Source organism: Carcharhinus amblyrhynchos, chromosome 13 (genome assembly GCF_965287045.1).
Source record: "Carcharhinus amblyrhynchos chromosome 13, sCarAmb.v2.hapA, whole genome shotgun sequence".
Taxonomy (NCBI): domain Eukaryota; kingdom Metazoa; phylum Chordata; class Chondrichthyes; order Carcharhiniformes; family Carcharhinidae; genus Carcharhinus; species Carcharhinus amblyrhynchos.
The window spans coordinates 65,509,950-65,536,588 of NC_137336.1; the positions used below are offsets into that span (position 1 = coordinate 65,509,950).

General features: G+C 41.7%; 2 protein-coding genes across 5 annotated transcripts in view; one reads left to right on the forward strand and one right to left on the reverse strand.

Moving 5' to 3' along the window:
* Positions 1 to 17,282, forward strand: part of LOC145351956 (transcription elongation regulator 1-like) — a 121,924-nt gene extending 104,642 nt beyond the window's left edge. For all 4 annotated transcript variants that reach the window (XM_080201779.1, XM_080201780.1, XM_080201782.1 and 1 more), the window contains 8 exons: positions 438 to 556; positions 2,748 to 2,898; positions 8,346 to 8,510; positions 11,606 to 11,788; positions 12,668 to 12,847; positions 13,746 to 13,829; positions 13,916 to 14,016; positions 16,607 to 17,282. In XM_080201779.1, the coding sequence (XP_080057905.1) occupies positions 438 to 556; positions 2,748 to 2,898; positions 8,346 to 8,510; positions 11,606 to 11,788; positions 12,668 to 12,847; positions 13,746 to 13,829; positions 13,916 to 14,016; positions 16,607 to 16,808 (1,185 nt within the window). In that variant the 3' untranslated portion in view covers positions 16,809 to 17,282. The remainder of the gene's footprint in view (positions 1 to 437; positions 557 to 2,747; positions 2,899 to 8,345; positions 8,511 to 11,605; positions 11,789 to 12,667; positions 12,848 to 13,745; positions 13,830 to 13,915; positions 14,017 to 16,606) is intronic.
* Positions 17,283 to 19,968: 2,686 nt separating this feature from the next.
* On the reverse strand, positions 19,969 to 21,234 carry gpr151 (G protein-coupled receptor 151). Its single transcript, XM_080201154.1, has one exon. It carries the CDS (start codon positions 21,232 to 21,234, stop codon positions 19,969 to 19,971), a length of 1,266 nt encoding a protein of 421 aa, XP_080057280.1.
* Positions 21,235 to 26,639: the final 5,405 nt, after the last annotated feature.

The window sequence follows — 26,639 nt, forward strand, 5'->3', positions numbered from 1 at the left end:
TTTGGTCTCCTGACTTAATATCTCCCTGTAGAATCTGGTATCATTTTGTTTGACAATTTCTTGTCAGTGCCTTGGGACATTTTGCTACATTGAGAGCACCAGATAAATGGAGTTGTATTTGATGTTGATACTAGCTTCCCAAAATTCCAAGTGCTTATCCTAATTTATAAAATTAGCAATTATTTGTAGAAAGATAGTTTACTTTGAGAATCCTTGTGTAATACTGTGTTTATGTTAAACCTCTTTACTACTGGTGAACAAGTTTGCTTCATTCTGGAGGTATTGATTCCCTAATGTCTTCATATAAAATGGAAGAAAGTGTCCATTCAGCCTTATCTTAGTTCCCAGTCACATTGATAGAAGTGTAGGTACTAGGTTGCTGCATCATCAGTGTTGTAGGTGAAAAGTGAAATAGATCCCAAACTTTGACTCAACAGGTTTTTGACCAGTATGTAAAAACTAGAGCTGAAGAAGAGCGAAAGGAAAAGAAAAACAAACTCCAGCAATCCAAAGAGGACTTCAAAAAGTTACTGGAGGATGCAAAGTTAACTCCCAGGTAAGTGCTCTTGGATTCCATTTCAGTGCCAAGTCTTGAAGTGCCATTGTCTCCTTGTCTTCTTTACAGTTTACATTTTTAGCATTCTTGTTTTGTGTCCCGTTTTTGGGGGCTGGAGTTCACCATACTTCACCAAATTGCTTTTTAAAATCTACCTTCTACCATTGCTTTGGGCCAAACTTTTACCACCATTCTGTGTATTAAGTTAACACCTCTAACTCAGATGTTTGCTGAATTGGATTAACTGCATTCCTTCATCAGATCAACTCTTGGTTGTATAGCTCGAATAATGTTGAATTAGGTGCCAGTTGCAGGCCTCCTTCCCAAAATAGGTTTGGTGGTATCTGTGATTGGGAATGGCTTCTCCTATGGGTAGAATGATTCTGCTAATGTTGGTTAAGGGTCCCCAACTTTGGAGTCAGCTGGATACTGCAGTCTGCTCACTCCCTGTGGTCCAGTGACTCTGGAACAACTCTCAAGATCTGCCTGCTTTTGAATTAAATTCTTCCCATAAAGACTAGCAGAGCAGCTTTGTGGTGAAGGTGCCACAAACTAGTTATCAGATGAGAAAGTGGATTTTTTTTCTTCACCTCTGTATCAAAGGTTCACAATAATATGTTCAAGGAAGAAGACCTTGAACAAAAAGTTCTTGCCTTAGAATTTCCTTTCCCTTTGAACTTCTGAGTTTATACTAAAGTGTTTAGCACTTCATAAAATGTCTAAGAAATGCTATTCATTTGTATTAATGGACTTGAACCCTTAATTTACAAGTTTTCTGATGTTCTATTATGCCCTGTAACCTTTTGGTAGGGAATCATAGCCTTCCATGGATAATATCTTGAGCTGTTTTTCATATTGCAAATGCTTATTATAAAATTGAAGTGTTTTGAATTATAATAGCCCTGGGTGACTAACCTTTTCATCAATAAGATGGGACATAATTAAAATTTAAGATCAAGTTGGATTAAACTCAATTTAGAATGGACTGATGCCTCTAAAAGGATTAGCATAATATTATCTCATGAATTGGTGTCCATAAAATGTGTGAAGCTCCTATGTGAGATAAATGGATGTGGGTTGGAGAAATGGAACTCATGTTTAACCGGTTGTGTAACTCCCTGATGGTGTTGTGGGATAAGGCCAACCAGCATGTGTGCTCCCCCACCTCGGCAGTTAGATCAAAAGAGTCATTTCTGTTGACTTAAATTGGCTTCAATACCCTACCGTGCTGAGGCATATAAAATCAGCTAGGCGTTTCATCTTGACCACTACATCTTCAGTTGGCTCTTCAGCAGAATGGGCTTGTTTGGACAGAGTGCAACTCCACAATCAGTCAGTTTCATGTTCCACCATTGACACTTTCCATTTCAACCTCCAAGCCAAGGGTGGCAACCTTGGTGAAGTCCTGAGGGGCAACTGGCACCAACCGCTGGAGCAATAATCCAACCAAGAGTATAGTGCCAGATCCTCTTGAGAGGGCCAGATCCTCTTGCTCTCTACTGCATTTCAGTACTTGCTCCATTCATGCATTTCAGAAAGAGTTAATAAAATTACACAATTTTGATGGGAAGGATATTATCATAAAATGTCGGAGCAGATATAGACCTTTTGGCCAATCAAGTCTGTTCCACCATTCGATGAGATCATGACTAATTCTGATATAATGATCCTCAACTCCATTTTCCCACCTTATCCCCATAATCCTTGATTGCCTGACTGATTGAAGTATAAATTGCTGTGTCAGTCAAGAAAGTAGAATTGCTTTATTGTAATGCAGTAGCAACAACTTGCATTGATAATCCAACTTTAAAAGAAAAAAACATCTTAAGATGCATCACAGGAGTATTAACAAACACAAGGCAACATAATCTTCAAATTTTATCTCAGCTGATTCAAGGAAAATTCAGAAAAACCTTTACAAAAGTTGAGAGAATATCCTGTCCCAGAAGGTTGCAAATGCCGAGTCAATTGAAATGTTAAGAAAAGAAATAGATAAGGAATCAAGGAATGTGGAGAAAAAGCAGCATGTAGTTACTGAAGCTGCTGTAACCAAAAAGGTGTCAGAGTAAGTTTGACTGGCCAAATTCCCTTCTCTGGTTTGTTAATATAATTTGTTTTTATATGTTAAAAATATCCGTTCCAAAATTCGTGGTTTCCGAATTGAAAATACTTCACAAATTTTAATTTCTAGATCCACATTCAGTGACTTTGCTGCTAAATATGGCAAAGACTCCAGATTCAAAGCGATTGAAAAAATGAAGGATCGGGAAAGTATGTTTATCGAGTTTATTACCAGTGTGAGGAAGCGAGAGAAAGAAGACTCGAAGAGTCGGACAGAGAAGGTAAGGTGGTTGTAGTTCCAGTGGAGTGAGTGGTGGGAGTGCGAATGTAAGGGACACCAGACTCTCCCAACAGAAACCATGTTAACCTAAATCTACCTTTTTTAATGAGTATTCGTATATTTCAGAGTGCACTTTTATCTTTGTCTGGTTTCCTGGCAGCAGTTTTATCTTTCGAAAGGGGAAAAAAATCCAGTGTATATCAGTGCGTATCAAAAATAAAGGTCGTGTGTTAAAAATTAATGAGTTTTGAATGTCGTGTTGCCGTGGTGTCAAGTGCCCTGGGGATGTGGTTTCCACTGGGATGCAGCTTGGTAGGGAGGAGGCATCAATAACATTACGCTAGCAACACACTGCAGCCTTCCCATTAGTCCCTGTGTGCTGTGCGAATGCGACTCTTTCAACCTCTGAAGCCTAATCATTTGTGACATATGCAACAGGAGAATGTTGAATAACTGCTATTCATGTAAATTTTGTCCATAAATTATATAAAGAATAATTAACAAATGAACGTTAACATTTTTTATATTTTTTTTAGAAGTCTTGACTGAAACTGCTTATAATGATTATGCTTTTCAGAGGGTAATATGTTAAATGGATTTGAAAATAGTAAATATATTGCTTAATTTAAATTTGACTGCAGTACTACAGTAAAGATTTTTTACTTGTATAACTGTTTTTGTTTGAAAATGCATGTTTATTTATAAAATGTTTTTAAAATTGTAACTTGTTGATCTTTGCATTTTGATGTTTTCTCAAGCCCTTTTGTAACCATTTTATGTATTCTGTTTTATAACGAGAATAGTCTTTACAGTTTTGTGCTGTGCGGCCTATCAATCAGTTCAGTCTGACAGCTGTCAATCACTGACAAGCAAAGTATTATGGGAATCCCTAGTGAGGAAAGAATTGGTGTTTCTCTGTGTGGTGACTTTAGCCTCCCGCAGCTCTGGTACTTTACATTTTTTTAGTTCTTTTCCTTGTGAAGTGAGAGTTGTGCCCAGAAATGTGTTAAGACAAAACAATCAAAAAAAAATAGATCTGGATAGAGCCAGATCATGTTCAACCATTACCTTTTATTCTATTGCTAATTCTTGTAAAGGTATTTTAACTTGTGTTTCTATTTGTAATTAGTCTTGTTATACTTTAACAAGTTACAATATGTAATAGTATCGGAACATGTTGTGAAGCTTTCTCAGTCTTTGAATATTGCTCTATGGTACATTTCTTGAATTACTGAAACAAAAATGCTTTATTTTACATGGTGCTTCTTTGCTCCATGCCCCATTCCGATTCCCTTCATTCTTGCACATTGTGCCTCTGAAGAACTGGCATATTGTAACAGGTAAAAATAGATTTGTAGCTCCATGGGTGGCGTGGTTTCATTGGGCAGCATGCAACTTGGCTGCAGACTATGCTCAGCTCAATAATTGCTGCAATTTGCTTCAGTGCCCTAGATTGACATGGGAGCTAAGAGTTGGTGAAATCAAAAGTGGTTCCCACTCCTGAAAACATAAAATCGTTGGTTACACCACAGAAGGAGGCCATCCCATCAGTCATGGGCAATGCTTGCTGTCTGTAAGAGCAGCTCAGCTAATTCCTGATCTTTTCCCTGCAGCAGCATCTTTCTTCACATCATCAAATTGTCTTTTGAAAGCTATGAATGAAGCTGCCCCACTCTTGGGTTGTGAATTCCTGATTCCAGCCAGCCCCTTTGTTAAAAAGAGTTTTTTTTCTCATTTCACTTCTGGTTCTTTTGCCAATTCCTTAAGATGGTGGTCTGTAGTTCTCAATTCTTCCACCAGTCTAAATCTTTTTACTCTGTCCAGCGTACTCGTGATTTTGAACACCCCTATCAAACTGCCTGGTGGTGTTCTCTTCTATAAGATTCTCTTCTATCCCATCATCGCCAATCTGTTTGTGTATCTAAAATCCCACACCCCCGGTGCCATTGTAATAATTATTTTAAAGGTATAAAATTATGAGCTGGAGTTGAACAATTATCCCCTCAAACCTGTTTTGCAAACTATCATGGCTGATCTTCTACCTCAAGTCCATTTACTCACCCATTCTGCATACTAATTGAATCCCCGATAACTCAAAAATCTTAGAAGTATTCAACAATGGAGCATCCCCAATCCTCTGGGTAGACAGTTCTAAAATTTTGCCATTACAAAAGGGTGAAGAAATTTCTCCCCATCTCGGTCCTAAATGGTTTCTGCTTATTTTAAAACTATGCCACTACGTTTTGGATTCCTGAGTCAGCAGAAACATCCTCTCAAGCCCCTTAAAATCTTGGGTGTTTTAGTGAGATTGCTCCTTATTCCTCTATACTCCAGAGAATAAAGGATTCAATTTCTCATCAGAGGACAACCCTCTTATCCTAGGAATTAATCTTGTGAATTTTTGCTGTACCATTCCCAAGGCAAATACATCCTTACTCAACAGAGTAGCACATTGTCCCTTAGTTATGATCTCATTAAAGCTCTCTAGATTGTAGCGAGACTTAATATTAATTTCCAGTCCCGTTGCAATAAAGGCAGTGACTTTTGTCTTCCTAATTGCATGTTGTACCTGCATGCTAACTTTGTATTCCTTGTACTAGTATGCCCAATTTTCTCAGAACATCTGCGTTTATAAGCTTCACACCTTTTAAGAAATATTCTGCTTTTCTTACTACTAAAGTGAATAACCTCACACCTCCCATGTTATAATTTATCTGCTACCTTGTTACCCACTCACTCAACCTATCTGTTTCTTTGTAGCCACTTAATGTCTTCCTTACAACACTTATTCCCATCTAGCTTTGTATTGTCAGGAAACATTGCTCTCCTGGTACTAGTCAGCATTCCCTGTTAGAAGTGTGGATATTGAGTCAGGCTGAGCACAGCTATAATGCAGTCAAATAAGCTTCAATATGGGCACAAAGAGTGGCCACTTGAATCAGCAACCCAATGCTTGTGGAACCAGACCTCAAAGGGTAGACACCTTTGAGTGAGGTGGAGAGGAAATTTTAAATGGATGGATTGCAAATAACATAATCGTTGGGTTTTCTGACTGTACTCGCCCCAAAACTGCAAAATCCCGCCGAGGTCAACAGATCGTTGCATAGTCCACCTTCTGCCTGCTTTAATTCTCATAGCGGGTGGGACAGGAAAACTCCCCCAATATGTCTGGTAGCTTGCCCTATAGGAATATGGCAGTGTGTTCCCTTCTGTCTGCTTGCAGATTTTTCTGGTACTGTTTCATGCAGGCTGGACCATTTTTATCACATTTAAACAAAGCATTGATTTTAATTAGTTAAAGCCTAGTGCACCTTTTAATTTGAGATGAACATTGGCCAGGAATTGTTGGGTGTAATATATAGTATATTAGTCTAAAACTTACCACTAAATGGCCAAACTTGTTGAGTGGTGCCATGCTGAGGCTTGGTTTGCGATATATTGTGAACACCTGACCTTGGGTGCTGAACAATGTCCCTTTCATTAGCACTGACATTAACTTGCTTTGCGTATAGAATTCACTGAGGAAGTGACATTAAACAAGTTCACATTTGGCACTTCAACACCAGCTGAGCTTATCAATTGTATATTCCTTCTATTCCTATTCAATTTTCAGTCTGTTATTTCCAATATTATAAGCAGAGCTTTATTTCTGAGGTGCCTTGTTGAAGTAACTTTCAAACTTAATGTGGAAAAGTGTGTTACCAGTATGAAACAACATTGTTCTATTCTACCTGTTTAAAAATATTTTTTGAATAAGCTCCCAAATAGAGACAGAAATTTTATTAAGTACCTTACAGAGTCATAGTTGAATCGTAGAATCCCTACAGTGCAGAAAGAAGCTATTCGGCCCATCAAGTCTGTACCAACCACAGTCCCACCTAGGCCCTATCCCCGTAAACCAACATGTTTACCCCTGCTAATCCCCTGACACTAAGATCAATTTTGCACGGCCAATCAAGCTAACCTGCACATCTTTCGCCTTTGGGAGGAAACTGGAGCACCCGGAGGAAACCCATGCCAACATGGGAGAATGTGCAAACTCCACTCGGCCAGCGTTCCAAGAGTGGAATTGAACTCACGTCTGTGACACTTATCAATTGTATATTCCTTCTATTCTGATTCAATTTTCAGTCTGTTATTTCCAATATTATAACCACTGTGCCTCCATGCTGTCCAGTTCTTTGTATTATGTTATTTATTTTCAATGGGGAAAGCAATAAATCAGTTGACAATTTAACCAGTTGTAGACTCAGCAAGCTTCACCATCCGAATACTGATTATATGCTTAATTTAAAACACTATTAAGTAATTACCTTAGCTGATAATTATATACAATCCCCAATGATATAGACTGCATTGAAGTTAGTGTGTGTTAATTTAATCTTGCACTTCAAGCCCCCAGTACTTTAAAATCAGCTACAACGTTCATAGTACTTAAAGTTTGGATTGGTTTCAAATGTTTATTTTTTATATCTATATCATGTTTTTAAAAATCTGTTTCCACTAATTGTGGATTTATACAAAACAATTGTACAGGTACTTCTGGACTTTTTAATTTGTGATGAATTTCAGCCATTTTGTACACAAATCGCCCGAAGCTACTGTATTGGTATCAACCATCAAAATGATCCTTAAACAATGAAATTATTCTACTCCAGTCCGCTTATATGGCAGTGGATTGTCTGAAAGTAGTGTCCAATCACAGAATTTGCTTTGTTCCAAATACAGAAATGAATATCTAATTTGTAATTGATTGAAGTTAGTTTTAAATCAGTTGGAAGGTTTTACTTTAAGGGACAAGCAATATGCCCTTCAAAACAGAGTGATCACTGGTTTGAAACCCTTCGGTGCCCTGGCATTCTGACCCTGTCTGTCGTCTGCTGTCCTTTTGTGAGCTTTCCGTCTCTGCTTCACTAGATTGTAACTTTGATTCCTAGAGCAGTATTGATTGGCATTGTGGAACATACCACTGACTAAGCTGCTACATGTATTGCCAGTGGTTTGAACAATGAGCTAAGGTAGATTGAGAAATTAAGTCATCCAATGTGTAAAGACAGACAAATTGCGTAAAATAAATGCATTAGCAGCAACAAAAAAAAAACGCAAACTATGTTTAAAAGGCTAATTCGGTAGAGCTGAAAGTAATATTTACTATTAATTTGTTAGGATTTGATGAAACTATAAACACCCTGTCCCTAAAAAAGCAAGGGATCTTTTATTAACTAGGCATAGTTCTACAAAATACATGTTAGTATTCTGTGCCACAAGGCATATTTTATTAACTAAGTTAATTTGAGTGTGGAGGGTGTATTCACTTTCCTTCAGTGTGAGGTAAGTGAGTAATTTAGTGATGACTAAAATAACACAATTACAAAACTGCTTCCTGACTTGGATTTACTCTTCATCTCTCCCCTCATCGACTCCTCTATCCAACTTAACATTGAGCAGATAAAGGGCAACTTCTTTGACATGCTGTCTGAGCACCACCTGGACAGTCAGTTACGCTGGAGCAAAGTGAAGGAGAAATTTGAGGGTGACTCGCGCTACAAAGCTGTGGATAGCTCTGGGCTAAGGGAGGATTTCTTTAAGCAGTATATGGAAAAACTGGCCAAGGTAAGGAATTGCACATTGGATAGCCATGCTTGTCCACTTTTCATTGACTTAATGGGTCATTGTCATGTATGCCACTGAGTCATACAGACTAACAGTGATCTTGACAGACTTAGCAGCTATGAGCAAAAGTTATTGTTGTTTCCTTCTATGGGTTTAGGGTAGTGAGGTCTCCTGTTTCTGATAGTGATCCCTGATATTAACTAGAATTCAGCTGTATAGGTGTGGAGACATAGACAGGATTGAGCTGACAGAATCTTCTTGGTCCAAAAGCCACCAACACTCAAATGAACCATTGCTTACCAGTACAGAACTTGAATATTGCTGTTAAGGGACCATATTGCCAAAGTTTTTTGTCTTTCATTCATCAAAGCAAGCATAAGAATGCCAAATTTCAAACAAACCAATTTATTCCACAAAGAAAAGGGCATTGATTGATAGGCAAGTTGATTCTAATTGGTGGGGACATGTCATGGAGAAAGCAATAGGGAACAATAGATACCCCAAGCACCCAAGTGTTTTTTTTAAAAGTTGCAAGGCTTGAACATAATCCCTCTGTTTGCAGAAACTGTATCCGTGTGTTTCAAATGTCACTTCTAGCAAATGATCCATGTTACGAGCTTGACTTATCTTAACTTTGTTATTCATTTACTATTAGCACACTCGGGATTGTTCAGAAAATGCTGCCCAGTTGTGGGATCATATCTAACAGGAGAGGTTTTGTTTTAGTTTTGTAAGCAAGGTTTAGTTAGTATGGCCTAAACTCTGCCTATTGTGAACAACTGAGGACCATGCTGATTTATTTGCTTGGCCAACCATTGGAACATTTTGCCTGTGTACCCTTCAAGGCACTGTCACTGAAATTCACACACAACTTTGCTCAACTGTGTGGTAGGCAAAATGTGTTTTTGGACTCGCAGCAAAGTTCTAAATTAGATGTCTACTGTCAGATGCAGTTCAACAGTGGGCAGAGCTTGCTGAACAATCCTGAGTATGCTAATAGCTATACTAACCAATTTAAGAAAATTAGTCAAGCTCAAACTGAAGCTCATTTACACCTACTAGAAGCAGTATATGTTCCTATTCAGGGACCCATTGTCTGCAAGCTAAAGGACATTTCTTGAATTAGATTGGGAGATTGGGGAGTAAACGGTTCCCTGTTGCTTCCTCCATGGCAACATCTCAGTCCATCAGAGTTGACTTGCCAACCAATCGTTGCCCTTTTCTCCTGTAGTATTAATTATGATTGTCTGAAATTTGGCTGCCTTGTGCTTGTCCTGATGAGTGCAAGACGAAATCCTTTGGCAACACAAGGTGTCGTGATTACACATTAGTTAGCATTGTTGCCTCCCATTGCCAGTGACCCGGGTTCAGTTCTCGCCTCGGGTGACTGTGTGGAGTTTGCACATTCTCCCCATGTCTGCATGGGTTTCTTCCGTGTGGACCAGTTTCCTCCCACATGCTGATTATGTGGATTGGCCATGCTAAATTGCCCCTTAGCATCCCAAAATGTGTAGGTTAGGGGGATTAGCAAGAAAAATACTTGGGGTTATGGGAGCAGGTCTGGATGAGATTGTCCCTTAGTGTTAGGGGGATTACGTGGGGGTACAAGGATAGGTCCTGGGTGGGATTGTTGTTGGTGCAGACTCAATGGGCCGAATGGCCGCCTCCTGCATTGTAGGGATTCTATGAACACTCTCTTCTGCAATATTCGTATGAGGAATGATAACTGGGGTGAGATACTGAAAAATGGCAAGTAGTTACTTCTGGATTGTGAACCATTGAAGATGATTGCCTCTCGAGAGGACAAGGGGATCAAAAAACAATGCAAGCAAAAGCTATTTGCAATATTTGTTCTTTGGCCACTTTACTTTTGTAGTATATATGATCACAATGCTGATGAACACCTTGAATTATGCATAATTCTGGAGGCTAATTCCATTAGGTTGTTTCCATTGCCATCTTTGTTTTGCTGGGTTTTAGATGAGTTGGCAGAGCTTTCGGAGTTACTTGAGTGATAGGGCCAAAGAGCATTCCAGTAACAGATTGGAGTGCTTGCCGCAGGTGTTCCTATACAAAAACCTGCTAATAGCTACTTATTCCAGATCTGTATGGTATAAGCAGCAGCTTCACAGCATGTTTCAGACTTTCACATCCTGTACCTGTCAGAACCAGCAGGTAGGCAAAGAAAATGCAGTGATGGGACAGTGAAGGAAGAATTATGTTCATGCGTTTAATTTGCCTCTTGCGTATCTTAAATACTGTCAAAAGCCTTTTTGTAGCCATGTAGTTTTCTGGATTGACTGGAAGATTGGATTATCATTACAGATACAGTGGTGGTGTGGTTATGTTACTGGTCTAATAATCCCGAGATCACTAATTCAAACACCACTGCAGCAGTTTGAGAATTTGAATTGTGTTTTTCAATCTAGTTTTTTTTTAATTGGTGCCTTTAAAAGTGACAATAAAGTTGGCAGATTGTCGTAAAATTGTACCTTTAATGACCTTGCATATCCAACCTAAATGTGACTCCAATCCCCCATCAGTGTGATTGAAACTTTGAAGTGATCACCCTTTCGGGACAACTGGAGACAGTATTAAATTTCATGCTTGCCAGCTATGCCCACCCATATCTTGAAAATTTTTTATTTGAAGTCTAGCTGGAACAGTGTTGTCAGGATTTCTGTCAAGTACAGTGGTGTGGTTGTATCACTTACATGCCATGTCCACATCAACTGTATGTCCAGTGGCGTAACTGAATTTCAGTTTCAAAATGTTAGCTGTATCTGGTGTTGATCGTGGCTAGTGATGAAGAGCAATTTGCAAATATAATTGAAGAATATCACCAGGAACAGCATTGCATAATCCTGTAGTTTTTTTGGTACTATAGAGATGTGGGATTATTTGTTCGCGTTGTCCTATCTTGCCTACTGTTTCCTGCCTGGATGTGCACTTCACATTGGGTCACACCTTTCATTTAATCCACTTAATTTTAAAAAATGTACTTTTTGTAACAATAAAATGAGCTGCTTTGTTTAAAGTCACAAGTCACTCTGTAACTCTACTATCTTTCTGTCTTCCTCTCTGCCGCGTAACAGCACATAGACTCCGATAAGGAGAAGGAACTGGAGCGCCAAGCACGAATAGAAGCAAGTTTGCGAGAGCGGGAGAGAGAGGTTCAGAAAGCTCGCTCAGAGCAGACCAAGGAAATTGATCGGGAACGTGAACAGCACAAGAGAGAGGAAGCTATACAGAATTTCAAAGCCTTGTTGTCTGATATGGTAATAAGCCTCTGTGCAAAGTCAGATGTGCTCAGAAGTCAGTGTACAATCCTTTGTTGTGTCCATTTACATCCGATGGGATTTGTATTTGACTTGCAATGAAAATAGTACCAAACGACTATTTAATTTCCTGGCCACTTATTGTGACTTGGGGCGCATTTATTTCCCTTAGATGGAATTGGGTGAGTTTTTTTGAAATCACATTTAATTATTACTGTAGCTAGATGTTGATATAGAGGCTTAACCATCAGTGAAAGATTTGCAGATCAAATGCAACTCGCTCTGCATCCTACATTGAGGTTTTTATTTTGTTTGAATTGCTTTTATTTCCGAACATAGCAGCTTGAATCTGATGAGTTTAATTTGCTTTTCAAAGTTTTGCATTATTAACATGAAAGTGTGCAATTTTCAGGACATCAAACTCCACAAAATAAAGTTATATGCAGGTTTTCTGGAAGCACGGCAAAGGTCATTTTGTCCAACATGTCTGTGCCCTTTTCATTAGACTAATCCCATCTATCGACGTTCTCAACATGCCCCTTCATCCCACTTCTCCCCAGAAACTCACCTTGTTTTCCCTTGAGTTCTTCAATGCAGTATACTTGAAGTTATCCTCACCGGTAACTGATGCCTTCATTGCCCTTTCATGGGAAAAGTTTAACTTTGCTTCCTTTGATGCTAAATGTTTTTGAATACTGTAGTGATTGTCCACAGGCAGCTTTGTTGTTCCCTTCATAAATTTATATTAGGTCAGCTCAGTGTCCTTTTTAACCTTATGCCTTAACTAATGTTTGTTTAAACCTCACATTTGCCACAGATAGCATTTTTCTACCCTTTTCTCAAAAGCAGTGTTTTTTATGATCCTCTTGGGTCCCACAGGTCCGTTCTTCTGATGTCACATGGTCTGATACCCGGAGGACCCTTCGTAAAGATCACCGCTGGGAATCTGCTTCACTACTGGAACGAGAAGAGAAGGAAAAATTATTCAGTGAGCACATAGAGGCACTAACAAAGAAGAAGAGAGAGCATTTTAGGCAGCTTCTGGATGAAACCTCAGCAGTGAGTGGGACTAGTTCACGGTTGATAATTTTCCTTCTGAGTCTTCATGAATTTTATCTCCTTGGTAACATGAAATGTGTCCATATATAGTTTCAGAAGTTTGTTCTTTGTGGACCATGAATAGGGGCATATTTATTATGTTTATGCACTTTATAACTCAAGAAATATTAGTTAAATATTGTATCCCTTTTTATAATTGAATTTTGCAACAGTTCATCATAAAATATGTAAACCTATCTTTTATATTGAATTAACTATAATGCAAGTAAATGTTAATCATTTCTAAAGTAGTTGTAGGGCATTTTCACAAATGTTAAACAATTAAATCATAAGACCAAGACAGACTGATAGGGCAGGGAGAAAAACAGTTTTTGTGCAATTGCTGTTGCTAATTGGCCTTGAGAATTTGTTTGTGAACGGTTGCTGCACATTTAACCTCATAGCAATATATTTCCAAGTCACAATGGTGTCTGACATGGCAGTAAAGATACTCACATGCACCTTCTGCCCTTGTTCTTGTAGGTGGTAGAAGTCACAGGTTTAGGAGTCAGAGGAGCCTTGCTGTAGGTCACGTTACATTATGGTGGTGGATGGCGGATATAGATGCTTAAGATAGTGAATTGAACAGGCTGCTTTGTCCTGGATGGTGTCAAGCTTGAATGTTGTTGGAGCTGCACTCATCCAGAAACATTTAGAATCTTCCATCATACTCCTGATTTGTAGTGTCTGGGAAGTCTCTGGGCAGTCAGGAGATGAGTCAACTGTTGTAGAATACCCAGCTTCTAATCAGCTTTTTGTAGCCATCATATTCATGTGACTGATTTAGTTATAAGGTTGGCAAGCTGCTTTCAATAAGTTTCCTCCTTGTTTATAATGTTTGAATCTTTTTGCATTGTAGATTACTCTTACCTCTACATGGAAGGAAGTGAAAAAGGTCATCAAAGAGGACCCTCGCTGCATCAAATTCTCCTCCAGTGATAGGGTAATGGTCATGTCTGCTGAAGATGCAAAGTATTCAATCTTTATCCAAGTACTCTTCCTTACTTACTTACTTCTGTTTTCTTTAAGAAAAAGCAAAGGGAGTTTGAGGAATATATTCGAGATAAATACATTACAGCCAAAGCGGACTTTCGGACGCTGTTGAAGGAGACCAAATTTATTACTTACAGGTGAGTAATGCCGCTCAGACTACGATGATCTGTCATTTTTATTGCCTGCATTAATGGTAATGATTGCCAGTACAATCCAATATACAAGATGTCAGTATTTTTGCTTATTGTGTAAAAGGTGACTTGCAAGTGTTGTAGGTTGCTGGGCAAGAAGCTGCACTTTGTCAAAATGAATCTCTCGTCAGCTTTGTGTGCATTGTTTTGGGCCTGAGTTTCAAGTTGTATCTCCATGTTTTGGTACATTTGCCAACAAAACATTCCCATCCACACTCATTGCCTTCATTAGTTAAGCATTCAGGGTACTCGTTCGTTTTGCTGAAGGATAGTAATTCTCACTTTGGGCTATTTGTTGGCGCAGGTACATAAATCTGAGAGAAGGAAAGTGCATGTAAGTAAAACTGAATGAAAAGGCTCATTCTTATTTGAAGCCTATAGCTGAATCAGCACTTTGGCTGGTTAGCATCTATGTTTTGCAAGTACAAATAGATTAGAAGGCAGTCACTGAAGTGCATTTTTTAGTGTTGAACCTTGTGAAGGGAAGAAACTATTTTGTAAGCCTTCAAGGATACAAAACGTTCTTCAAGAGGAGGAAGCTTTGATGATCAGCTGTTGGTTGATGGCATTTTGTATTTACTTTCCGTCCTTTCTTTAATGGGTAATGTTTAATGTCCGTGGAAGGTTCTCTCAACTGATTTCCTGGGATGGGGGGCTATTTTATAAAACGTTGGAAAGGCTGGACCTGTATTCATAGGCATTTAGAAGAATGCAAAATGATCTTACTGAAACATACAGGATCATGATGGGGCTTGATAGGGTGGATGCTGAAAGGATGTTTTCCCTAGTGGAAAAAGCTAGAACTAGCGGAGATGGCTTAAAAATAAGGGGTGTCTCATTTAAGACAGAAATGTGGAGAACCTTTTTCTGAGGGTTGTGAGACTGTGACCTGTCTTTTCCCAGAGTGTGGGAGACAGGGTCACTGAAAAGTTTTAAAGCAGAGGTAAACAGATTCTTGACTAACAAGGGAGCCAAAGATTATTGGGGGTTGGCAGAATATGGTGTTGAGCCCACAATTAGATCGGCCATGATCTTACTGAGTGGTTAAAAAGGCTTGAATGGCCAAATGGCTTACCTACTCCTAATTCATATGTTTGTATGGTTTCTGAACTTCATCCCAGCCTAGGATTTTATCCAGAGCCAGCTAAAACTTCAAGAAATTCTGCTGCCTGGCCAATCGGGATGTTACAATTGCAACTTTATAAAAACAAGTATTTCAACTTGTGGGCTTCCAACTTCATGACGAGGGTGTGAAGGATGAGACACCAAAGTCAAGGAAGATATATCAGGATGGCTGCCTAGAACTGTAATCAGAATTCAGCTATGAGGACGAGAAAGCAAGGCTTAGCTTTCTTATTTATGAAAGGTATTCCAAAGCAGTGAAAGGTGTGGAGGCTGTGTGAAAATGCTTGAGCATCAATTGGTTCTTTTTTCAGAAAGGCGGGGTAAGGCCATGGAAAGAGTTGAACATGCGAATGAGAATTTGAAATTCAAGTTATTTGTGAACAGGAAGCTAATAGGTGAATGGAACTTGGTGCAAGTTAAAATTTGGGCAGCACAGTTTCCAACAGGTTCTATTTTATGAAAACCACAAATTCATTGGATAAGACATTTGGTGCGATGCATTGACAATGCTTTCAGCAACAGATGAGCTGAGAAAAGGATGGAGATGATTAATTGTACAGAAGTGGTAATAAGTGGTCTTTGAGACATAGAGAACATGGAATCTGAAACCTAACTTGAATGTAAATAAGGCATTGAGGTTGCAAGCAATCTGGTTCAGCTGAGTTGATGGCAGGAGGAAATGAAATAGAAGAGATGATATAGGAACAGTGTTTTGGTACAATTCAGTGATTGGCTTCCCAGTGTTTAATCTGTTGAGTTTGCAGTTTATCCATTATTGTGTTAGGATTAGCAAGCAATCTGATGATAGTGGCAGTGGAGTGCTTGGGAGAGGTGGTGGTATTTTGTCATTGTACATGTGGATCCCACTTTGCTGTGCACCAGAAACAAAAGGGAGCTAAGTATAGATCCTTTGGGATGTGAAGGAAAGTCATGGTTGGATAGTCTCTGGCAACAACTGGATAGGTAAGAGTGAAACCATGTAAGAGTCATTGCACTCAGCTGAAGGAGGAGAGGTTTTTGAGGATGATTGGTTTGGACAGCCATTTTGATGGTTACGGACAGGTCAAGAAACTTAAAACGACGGAAGCAAGATAGAGAGATATTAACGAGGGTGTTCCAGAAGGCCAAAACCAACATGCTAAAAAAGTAGCTGCTAATGAACAAGCAGTAACAGAGGAGCAAAATGACATTGAGATGGAGGAGGTCCCCGTGATATGGTGAAAATTTCTACAGCACAGCTTGCTGAATTTGTGCTAATTTAAGAATATCCATTGATGCCTGTAATGGGAGTGCAGGTTAGAAGAGTGTGTGAAGTGAATCATGTTCCTTTAGCCGAATGGATTTCTCTAAATTGTATTGTCTGTCATTAATCAAAACTTGTGCTGGGTTTTCCCCCCTCTTGTCCACCAAGGTCGAAAAAACTACTGCATGAGTCAGATCAGCATCTGAAAGACATTGAACGGATCCTTCAGAATGACAAACGGTACTTGGTCTTGGAGTGCGTGCCAGAGGAGAGACGCAAGCTCATTATGGCCTACATTGATGATCTAGATCGACGAGGCCCACCCCCACCTCCCACTGCATCAGAGCCAACCAGACGATCTGCCAAATAACACCAAAAAAAAGTTCCCCTGAGCATGAGCAGGCTGCCCATCAACTGAGACTTATGCATGAGCCATCTGCCCGACATCAACGTGTGTGCAGTATTAATGTGTCTGCTTTGTCCAGTTTTGTATATAGTATGGACACATTTGTACCAGCTTGTCATCATGTTGAAGTGGAAGCTTTGACTCATCATTCAGTTGTGTAAAATAAAACTTTTTAAAAAAAATACAGCTGATGTAGTACGTGAAGCATGGTCATTAGTCCAACCAAATGGCTGTGCCACAGCAACACTGTAAAAACTAGCATTTAGTTACGAATAATTTTCCAAGTCAGTCACTGATCTCAAAAGGGGTTTTGTTTGTAACATTTAAGCTTTTACTTGTGTTTAAATGTAAGTTTCCAAAGTGACTTTATTAACTAAGGTGTTGGAAATGTTGCCTAGTTGAAATGTTTACTGCAATAAACCATCTTTTTTTCTAAAATTTTTGGAATGTGTTTTTCTTTATATTGACTTGAATTGTTTTTTTAGCAACAACAAAAAGTGCAAGCATTGAAAATTCCAGAAATAATTTTAGTTCTCTCTTCTAGTAAATTAGGAAAGTATTCAATTTATCACTTATTGGCCAACCTCTAGCCTAATTCATTAGTGCTCAGCACGCAGGGTTTAGAGTGACTCCCTAGATATTGAAGGTTGCAGACAAAACCTTTGGCTCAAACACCAATGTGGTGTTGTAACCGGCAGTTGCAGCACCAGCAAACTTGGAAATCTCAAATATCTCTTGTAACCAAAATAATAGTTGAAACAATTTTGGAGAAGGCCTAGGATTAAACCTTTGACCCAAATATCTGGGGATAGGTCCTACAATGCCACATAACACTTAGTTGTCCCAGTAGCTGCTGTATCTAACACGGAGAGGATGGATAGCTTGTAGGAATGTCAAGTACTTGATCATGTTTGCTGTCATGTGTAACCTATCTTAATTGGCTTTTTGAAATGAATTGATTTTGTAATTGCCCAAGATGTACATTGGTGCCTGACGGGTGGTTCTCTGAGCTTGTATTGTACTTTTTTGTTTGCTTGAATCATAGAATCCTGCCTGTGCAGGAGGAGGCCATTTGGTCCATTTGAGTCTGCACTGTCTCTCCAACAGAGCATCCTACCCAGGCCCTGTGATCCCATATATTTACTATTTCCCCTAAGGTATACACATCCTGGGAAACTAAGGAGCAATTTACCATGGCTAATCTATCTAACATGCACATCTTTGGACTCTGGAAGGAAACCAGAGCACCTGCAGAAAACCCAGGCAAACACAGGGAGAATGTGTTTCTCCACAGTCACCCAAGGTTGGAATTGAACTTGGGTCCCTGGTGCTGTGAGGCAGTAGTGCTAACCACTGTGCTATGGTACTTGGATTTTTACAGATGTCATGGTATTCAAAATGCACCATTCGTGGGGACAAAGCGATTGTGAATGGCCACCGTTTAGTTGAATATACTACACAACCGGACATTTAAAATTCGAGGCCAGTTTAGCCATTGACGAAAGCACAAACAAAAAGACAATGTTTCTGAAAGGGAGGAAAAATAGGCGTCAAATTTATAATCAGCTACCCTTATATCAATCCCTTGGCAGCAAGATGGTTTGTCACGATATAATGCTGTCTATGGATAGTAGCATCCCACTTAACCAACATCAAGCGAGATCATCTCTACACTGCAATTTGCAGGGTACATGTATTCCCTAGAAACTATTCCGGAATAGTTGGTCAGAAATTGCCCATTTTAGATTTTTTTTGTTCGACGACTGGAACAATCTAAATTATTTGAAGGAATTAATGCGACGCATTTCGGATGCAATGCTCCTGTTTCGGGAAGGGATACTTCGAGTTCCCACTATCCGTTTAAAAATTGCGGACTTATCTTGGATAAGTTTGGCACGCCGACCAGCAAAATCGCAACGGGAGAACCTCGCGTTGTATCCCAATCGCGGTGCAAAGTAATGGTGTTTTCTGGTTGGGAAATATTAACAAAACTATTAACACATACCGATGGTATTGCATTATTAGCTTTAGGTGTGTTCAGTTCTCTGCAATGAAAACCAAAAAGTTCCGAAATTCAATGAACCACACAGATACTAGAAATCTATTTATTATGAACCCGAGTATTAATAAGGAATATTTGTTCACACTTCATTCACCGAGACAAAACAGTCACATTTAAACATCGCTTATATTCAGCAACATTAATTTTGAACAAATCATCCTCTGCTATAGGTTATAACCCATACGGAAAATATTTTGTTTTTACAAACAAGAAAATTGAACTCGATGCGCACTGTCCTTTTACCGAACAACTTCATTGCACAACATTTATTAAAATGATCAAAATACAAGGCGTCAAAAAGTTCCAGGCACTGACTGAAATATAAACTGACTTCAAATTCACATTGATCAAGTTTCAGAGAGGGGGGAAATAAAAGATCGATTTCTAAAACCGGAATCCAACAACAAATAGTTGGCTGATAGTGGTGAACATCCAATACGGCGACATCACAATTATCGTTAGCTCGTTGTTGCCTTTATACAAATAGTTACTGAAAGATATTTAAACAGTAAAACACCCGGACTTGATTAAAAGCGGTTTATTGCACAACCTGGAAGCGAGGAAATCCATTTCAACGCAGCCCAGAGATGACCCAGATGGCACGATACTGACTCAGAAAATGAGCACACATTTACTGGCACACAATACAGACCGTCACAACTAAATCGGTGTAAAGCAGCGAATTCCGCATTTCCACAGTTACTCGGAGCAGGAGGGCAATCAGCCCATCCAGACTTTCTTCCAGTCGATTCTATCATTGGCTGATCCACATCCATCGAGGTTTCACAGATATTGGATATCCATACACAGATACAGCCTGGTTCCAGCAGCTTTTTTTTGTTTTTGATTCAGAGTTAAACAGTCAAAAATGCTGATCTGCTGGACAGAGATTGACGAATAAAAAATACAGTCATCCCAAACTCAAGTCTGGCCAATACATTTCGGGATAAGCCCCACCATTCAAAAAGTGAATGGGACCATTTCAATCAATAACCCATCCCATTGACAAATTCTGATTTGAATCTCCCCACCTTCCCTCCCTCCCTCCCCCAGTTACTGGGATCACATCTTGGCACTGCCCTGGGGACAAGCTGAACCCTCCTGGTGCTCCCAGGGGATGGGATCTTCCTCTGCAGCGGCGGAAGTGTTCTGCCGGTCGTGCCAGAACTGCTCCATGTCGGTGAGGACCAGGTTGGCCGTCTTGCTGGCCGGGCTCTCCGCCTTGTCCGGCTCGGGGACCTGGACGGATTTCTCCAGCCGGTCCGGGACGGGGGCTGGAGCCGGGGCTGGGGTTGGATGTTGGCTGGGTGGCGGTGCCGCTGCCGCCGCCGGGGAGGCTCGGGGAGGCTGGCCGGCCACCAGCCCCTTCCAGAGCGCCAGGAAGCCCTCCTTGAACTCCTCGGACAGGGCCGCGAAGATGAGCGGCTGGACGGACGAGAGACTGAAGAGCAGCACCTGGGCTAGCAGGGCGAGGGCGGGCGGAGCGGCCGCCTGGCCCGGGCCGGCGTGCCTGAGCCACAGCCACACCAACCACTCGGGGGCGCAGAGGGCGGCGAAGGCCAGGCTGGAGGTGAAGAGCAGCAGGGTGAGGCGGCTGGCCCGGGCGTGGCTCCGCGGGTTGTGGCTCTTGCTGGCTCGCCGCCTGCAGCGCCGGAGAGCCCGGCAGTGGTACAGGAAGGTGCAGAGCAGCGGCGCGCAGTACGCCAGCAGCGGGTACAGCTTGGCAAACACCGCCTGCAGGCTGGAGCCGGCCGGCCGGCACACGCACACCAGCTGCCCCCCCGGGCCGCTCTGCTGCAGGCTGGCACACAGCCACTGCGGGCTGGGCAGCAGCAGCGCCAGCGCCCAGATGGCAGCCAGCAGCCCGGCGATCCGCCGGTGCCGGATCTGCACCGCTTTGGACGGGTGGCTCACGTACATGAAGCAGGCTTTGGCCAGCACGGCGGTGGTGAAGCTCTTGCTGGCCAGGCAGCTGTGCAGGAACCAGTCGGCGGACTTGCAGACGAACCAGCCCAGGGTCCAGGCGGAGCTGGAGAGAGCCAGCGCCCGGAGCGGGGCGCTCAGCAGCAGCAGCAGCAGGTCCGCCACGCTCAGGTTCAGGATCAGCGAGTTGATCATGGAAGTCTTGCCCCTCCTGGCGTTGTTGATCAGCACAGCGAAGACCAGGAAGTTACCGGCGAAACCCACCAAGCAGATGCCCGCCAGCGTGACCGGAATGGCCACTCTCAGCTCCTTGGAGTGGATGTCCTGATAGCCCCCAGCCCAGTGGGCAGCGCCCTCCGAGCCATTGGAGCTGAAATGGTTGGTCTGCATTGGCACTTTCTCCATTGGGATGAGAGGTGGACCTCAGCAGCTCCTTATCCACACAGACAGTACTCAGCAACACCAGTGTCCCGACTCAGAGCCGCGGGGAGATTGGCAGCGACCGGTCCCAGCTCCTTCACACTACATCAATCTGCAAGTCTAATAAATACAACACAGCTTCAGAGTGGGGGGGGGGGGGGCAATTAAAATGCACGAAAGACCTACCCACTTCATCAATCATGCATATCTGTTCAGATTAAGGCTTTAAAAAAATAACCCTCCCAACTTTAATCTGATTAGGTATTCTATGTAACATTATCATTTAATGTTGGGTTTGAGTTAGTTTTGACCTGTCAGTCGCCAACTCATTTCCCTTCTGAGAGCGATTCATTCCCAGTTTGTCTAAATAAGTCTCAATGTGCACAGTTTTCTTTTGGAAGTGAGTTACCTGCTTGTTGAATATGTTGCAAGGCGGTTATTTTCCATGTGTCGCAGACTCAGAGCGCTTTTCTTCCCCCGTTCTTGGAAAATCACAGAGGGAAAGCAGTGTCTGCTCTGAGTTCTGTTTGTTGATGCACGGTCAGAGGAATAAATGAACTGAGCCACGGAAGGAGAAATTAGAACAAATATCTCACCTCCTGACTCGCCAAAGCCTGTCCACAAGGCACAGTCAGGAGTGTGATGGAATACTCCCCTCTTGCCTGCAGCTCCAACACTCAAGAAGCTCCACACCATCCGGGACAAAGCAGCTCGCTTGATTGGCACCCTGTCCATCACCTTATACATTAACTCCTTCCACCACTGAGGAACAGTGGCAGCCTAGGGTACCACCTACAAGAATGCACTGCAGGAACTCACCAAGGCTCCTTTGACAGCACCTTCCAAAACCATTACTATCCAGAAGTACAAGGGGAACACCATCATCTGAAAGTTCTGACCACCACCGCCCACCCCACCAGCAGCCCCCCCCCCCCCCCCCCCCCCGCACCCAGCCACTCATCAATAGACTTGGGAATATATTATTGTTCGTTCCCCATGGCTGGACCAAAATCCTGGAACTTCCTCCCTAGCAGAACTGTAGGTGTACCTTCACCATATGGACTGCAACGATTCAAGACGGCAGCTCCCCACCACCTTCTCAGGAGGAATTAGAGATGGGCAATACATGTCGATCTAGCCAGCGATGTTCACTTCCTGTGGAAGAATATTAGTAAGTGACTGAAAAAGATTGGCCAGTGATGTAAGTTTTAAGGAGCATCTTAAAGGGGGGAAGGAGGTATGAGAGCCTTAGCAGCTGAAGGCAGGACCACCAATGGTAAACTGATTAAAATCGGATGGGTGCACAAATGCAAAGAATGAGTAGGGAGAGGGGGGATCAAGCCATGTGAAATTTGGTAGAATGATTGGTTGATATATCACAGAAGGAGGCCATTTGGCCTATTTCAACAATGATGGTGTTTTTTGAAAGAGCTATCCAATTAGTCCCACTCTTCTGTACTGGCCAGTAATTTTTACCCTTTTGAGGTATTAATTTATATTCAACAATCATTATAGGATCTGCATTATAGGATTACACAGGACAGAGGGCACAGAGCCAGGCCACTCAACCCAATCAATCCTATGCTGACTCCACTCAAGCCTCTACCCATCATCTACATCAACCCTCTACTCCCTTCTCCCGCATGAGTTTGTGAAACTTCCTTCGAAAAAAAATCTATAGTATTCACTTCCCAGTGATAACATGATCCACATTCTCACCACTCTTTGTGTAAAGAAATTTCTTTACAATTCCCCATTGGATTCACTGGTGATGATCTTATATCCATTGCCTCCAGTTATGCTCCTGTCCATAAATGGAAATATTGGGTGGGATTCTTCAGCCACATTCGCCTGAAAACCAGAGATTCCCGCCGACTTCAGTGGAATTTTACATGCTCCGCCCCCCTGCCCGCTAGAATTCCAGTGGCGGGTGAGATAAGAGAATTCCAGCCATTCTCACTGTCTCCATCCTGTCAAAACTTTTCATAATGTTTCATTTAAAAATCAGATTTGTTTGTCAAGGGATAAGTGACTGTACCTGTTTAACATTGCTTGGTATGTAAACCCACGCATTTTTGGTATCATCTTTGTAAATCTTCTTTGCGCCAACTCCAATGCCTTTATACAATAACAAAGACATTTTCATTCAAAGCATGAATTTATTTAGATAGATTTCTTCAAACTTTCCCCTCACATAAACCCGCATAAGTTTTCTAATGCTGCCATGAAAGTGAAAACTGTTTATAGCTCAAAAGCAAAGGCATTGAAAAGGATGCAACAGGAAAAGCACAGAAGAGTCAAAAGAGTTTGTTAGTTTAGGACAAGCTCAGCTCTGTTCTCCTGAAAGATTAGTGTTAATATGAGTTCAATTAAGAATCTATTCTCAATGTTATAAAGCAAGTGTACCATGAAACAAAAACATAACTGTTAAGCCCCCATGGTGTGTGGGTCAACGCTCCTGCATAAATAGAACAAGAAATGGAATAAGAAATTAGGGGTTTGAGTGTGTGCGAGAAGGTCAATTAAAATCAGTCCTTTTACTCAATATTTTGACTTTGTCCAGAATTTGAGGCTGTCCTATTAAATGGGAGCAAGACAGGTTTCTTATCAGTAGGATATATATGAAAATGACTTTGCACAATTTCCTTAATATTTTAATTGCCAGTTCAAGGAATACAGTTTGGTGATGATAGTTTGCATTTATATAGTGTTTTGAAGATATTAATATGACCTAAGGCACTTCAGGAATAGATCCAAATGATAGTCCACCACCACAGTGTAAACTTAGCATGATTCCGAAAGGTGGGATAACGCCTCACCACCTGCAACAACAGAGAATCATAGAATCCTACAGTGCAGAAGGAGGTCATTCAGCCCACTGAGTCTGCACTGACCACAATCCCACTCGGGCCCTATCCTCATAACCCCCTTGCACTTACCCTAGTTAGTCTCCCTGATACTAAGGGACAATTTAGCATGGCCAATCCACCTAACCTGCACATCTTTGGGATGTGGGAGGAAAGCAGAGCACCCAGAGGAAACTCACACAGACACAAGGAGAATGTGCAAACTCTGCACTGACAGTAACCCAAGCTGAGAATCAAACCCAGGTCCCTAGCGCTGTGAGGCAGCCGTGCTAACCACTGTACCACTGCATCGCCCAGAGGTTCGTCACCAACTTGGAAACAACCCATACAAATACCAATGCATGATCGCAGTATCATATGTACAAAACATTCAAATATTTAGAATAATCTGGTTTTGCAAATGACTCTCTCCAAAATGTCTCTTCTTGAATTTACTTCAGAAAGATGGCACAAGACCCTTACACAGAATTATCAGAACCACAGTTTAGCTATGAAGCCCCCTGTAGTAGACTCAGAACTGGGGTCACTGTGGTGTTGAGCAAAGACATGTTAACATCTAGACCTGCAAGTAATTCCTTGTCTGCACCCTTTACTATATATAGTTACAAGTAGCTAATAAAGACTTGCTATTAATATGCAGATGACTATGAAAACTTTCTTAGCAGACACATTCTATAACCAAAATCCTTACAATATGGTGGCAGCTGGGGAATCAAGAAACCTTCAACTTCACAAGAATGCTGCAATCTTCAACAGATTCTGAATTGAAAGAAGCTCACCTGGATGCTCCTATGGATGAGGAGAATATGCTCCGTACAGAAGAGTGGAAACTGAAGGCAGAAATCTTACTGCAGCAGAAGATTTCATAGAAACTCTCTTGGAAATCCAACTTCAGCCAGCAAAGTCCATAGCTGCAAGGGTGAGCTAAATCATTTTAACTTCTGGGCTGCAGCCAGTCCTGAGAAGTCATTTTACTAATTCAATCAGAACTACTTTTGAATGAAACCCATCACTAATCCTGTTCTCTAACTCCAAGGTTCAACACCTGGCTTCTGAGTTAAAAAGAAAATCAAAATATCTTACTAAACTATTCGCAAATCAACTTACTCAAGTCTCAGTAGAGGAAGACCAAATTATTGTGTTTTATTCCTCGTTTGGTGATCTTGCTAATCACTATGTCGTGCTATAAGACATTGATGAATCCACAAAGAGCATCAAAGAACCATTTTCAAAGTGTCAATAGCCTTTGGTGGATATTTTAATTTGAGTATTGCTGAAATAAGATTGAAGGTTTCATTTTGCATTCATTAGGACACTTCACAAGAATACCAATGTCAGGAAAATCAACAGTTTATACTTATTTTGTTTAGCTGAAACAGATGCAGTTTATGTGTGTGTTCTTTCTGGGCCTGATCTTGCCATTTTTGATTCTAAGTGTTGAATCAGGGCGCAATTCAGAGTCAAGTTAGAAACCTGTTCTCAGGCACCCCCATACACAGTTAACCTGGAAAAAAATCGTGAGACTGAATCGTGTTGTGAGCGGGCCTTATCTGCCTGAAACACTGCAGCTCCGATTGGAGCCTTCAACTGTGCGTGCGCAGTGAAAAAAAATTCGAAAAACGAACCCTTGTCACATCGCTCCTGGACTCCAAAAGTGGATAAAGCAGCCCAGGAGCAATGGCCCCCACAGACATTGCCCCATCCCCACAACATAACTGTCTCCCTTATCCATCCACCCCTCACGCTACCCAGACCAATTGTGACGCCCTGCCCCCTCCAGCCCCCACTGATCGCCCGCGGAGTGGCAGCGGACCCCCTCTGCCCCTGCCCCTCTCCACCAGAGATCCATGTGGCCTAACCTCCCCTCCGCCCCCCTGCCCCCGCTGCCCCCACCAAAGAACCATCTGGCCTCCACCCCTCCATACACATACAGCCCCCCCGCCGCCGCCCCCCACCCACCCACCAACCAGAGAATGATCGGGTCTCCCTCCTCCTCTCCTCCCACCAGAGATACACCTAGTCCGCCTCCTCCCCCCCAGTGCCCAAACCAGAGAATGATCTGGCCTGCCTCCCTTCCCACCCTACCACTGATCTGAGTCAGGGAGCTGTTGGAAGCTCTGAACTTACCTCTTCAGAAGCTGCAGTGCCTGAAGCAGACCTTTGCCGAGCATGTCATCACCACAAATGTGCACCGATCTTCTTGCTTCATCATGAGTGCAATCGGCATGGCCCAATCACTCACATTGATGTGCTCAAGGACTCCTGTTTTCTCCAGCTGCTCTAATTCTGCCTCTACCCCAGCTCTGATTGCATACGGCACTGATCTAACCTTTAAGCACGTTGCCAAATTTGCATCTTTAACTTAACTGAGATCCCCTTAATGTTACCCAACTCACCATGGAAGACAATGGCATGTTTCTTCAAGACCTTCAGAACCTGTCATGAGATTCACCTTGACCCAATTTAATTTGATCTTTTCCAGTCAAGTTCTTCCCATTAATGCTGGATTGTTTCTTTTAACAA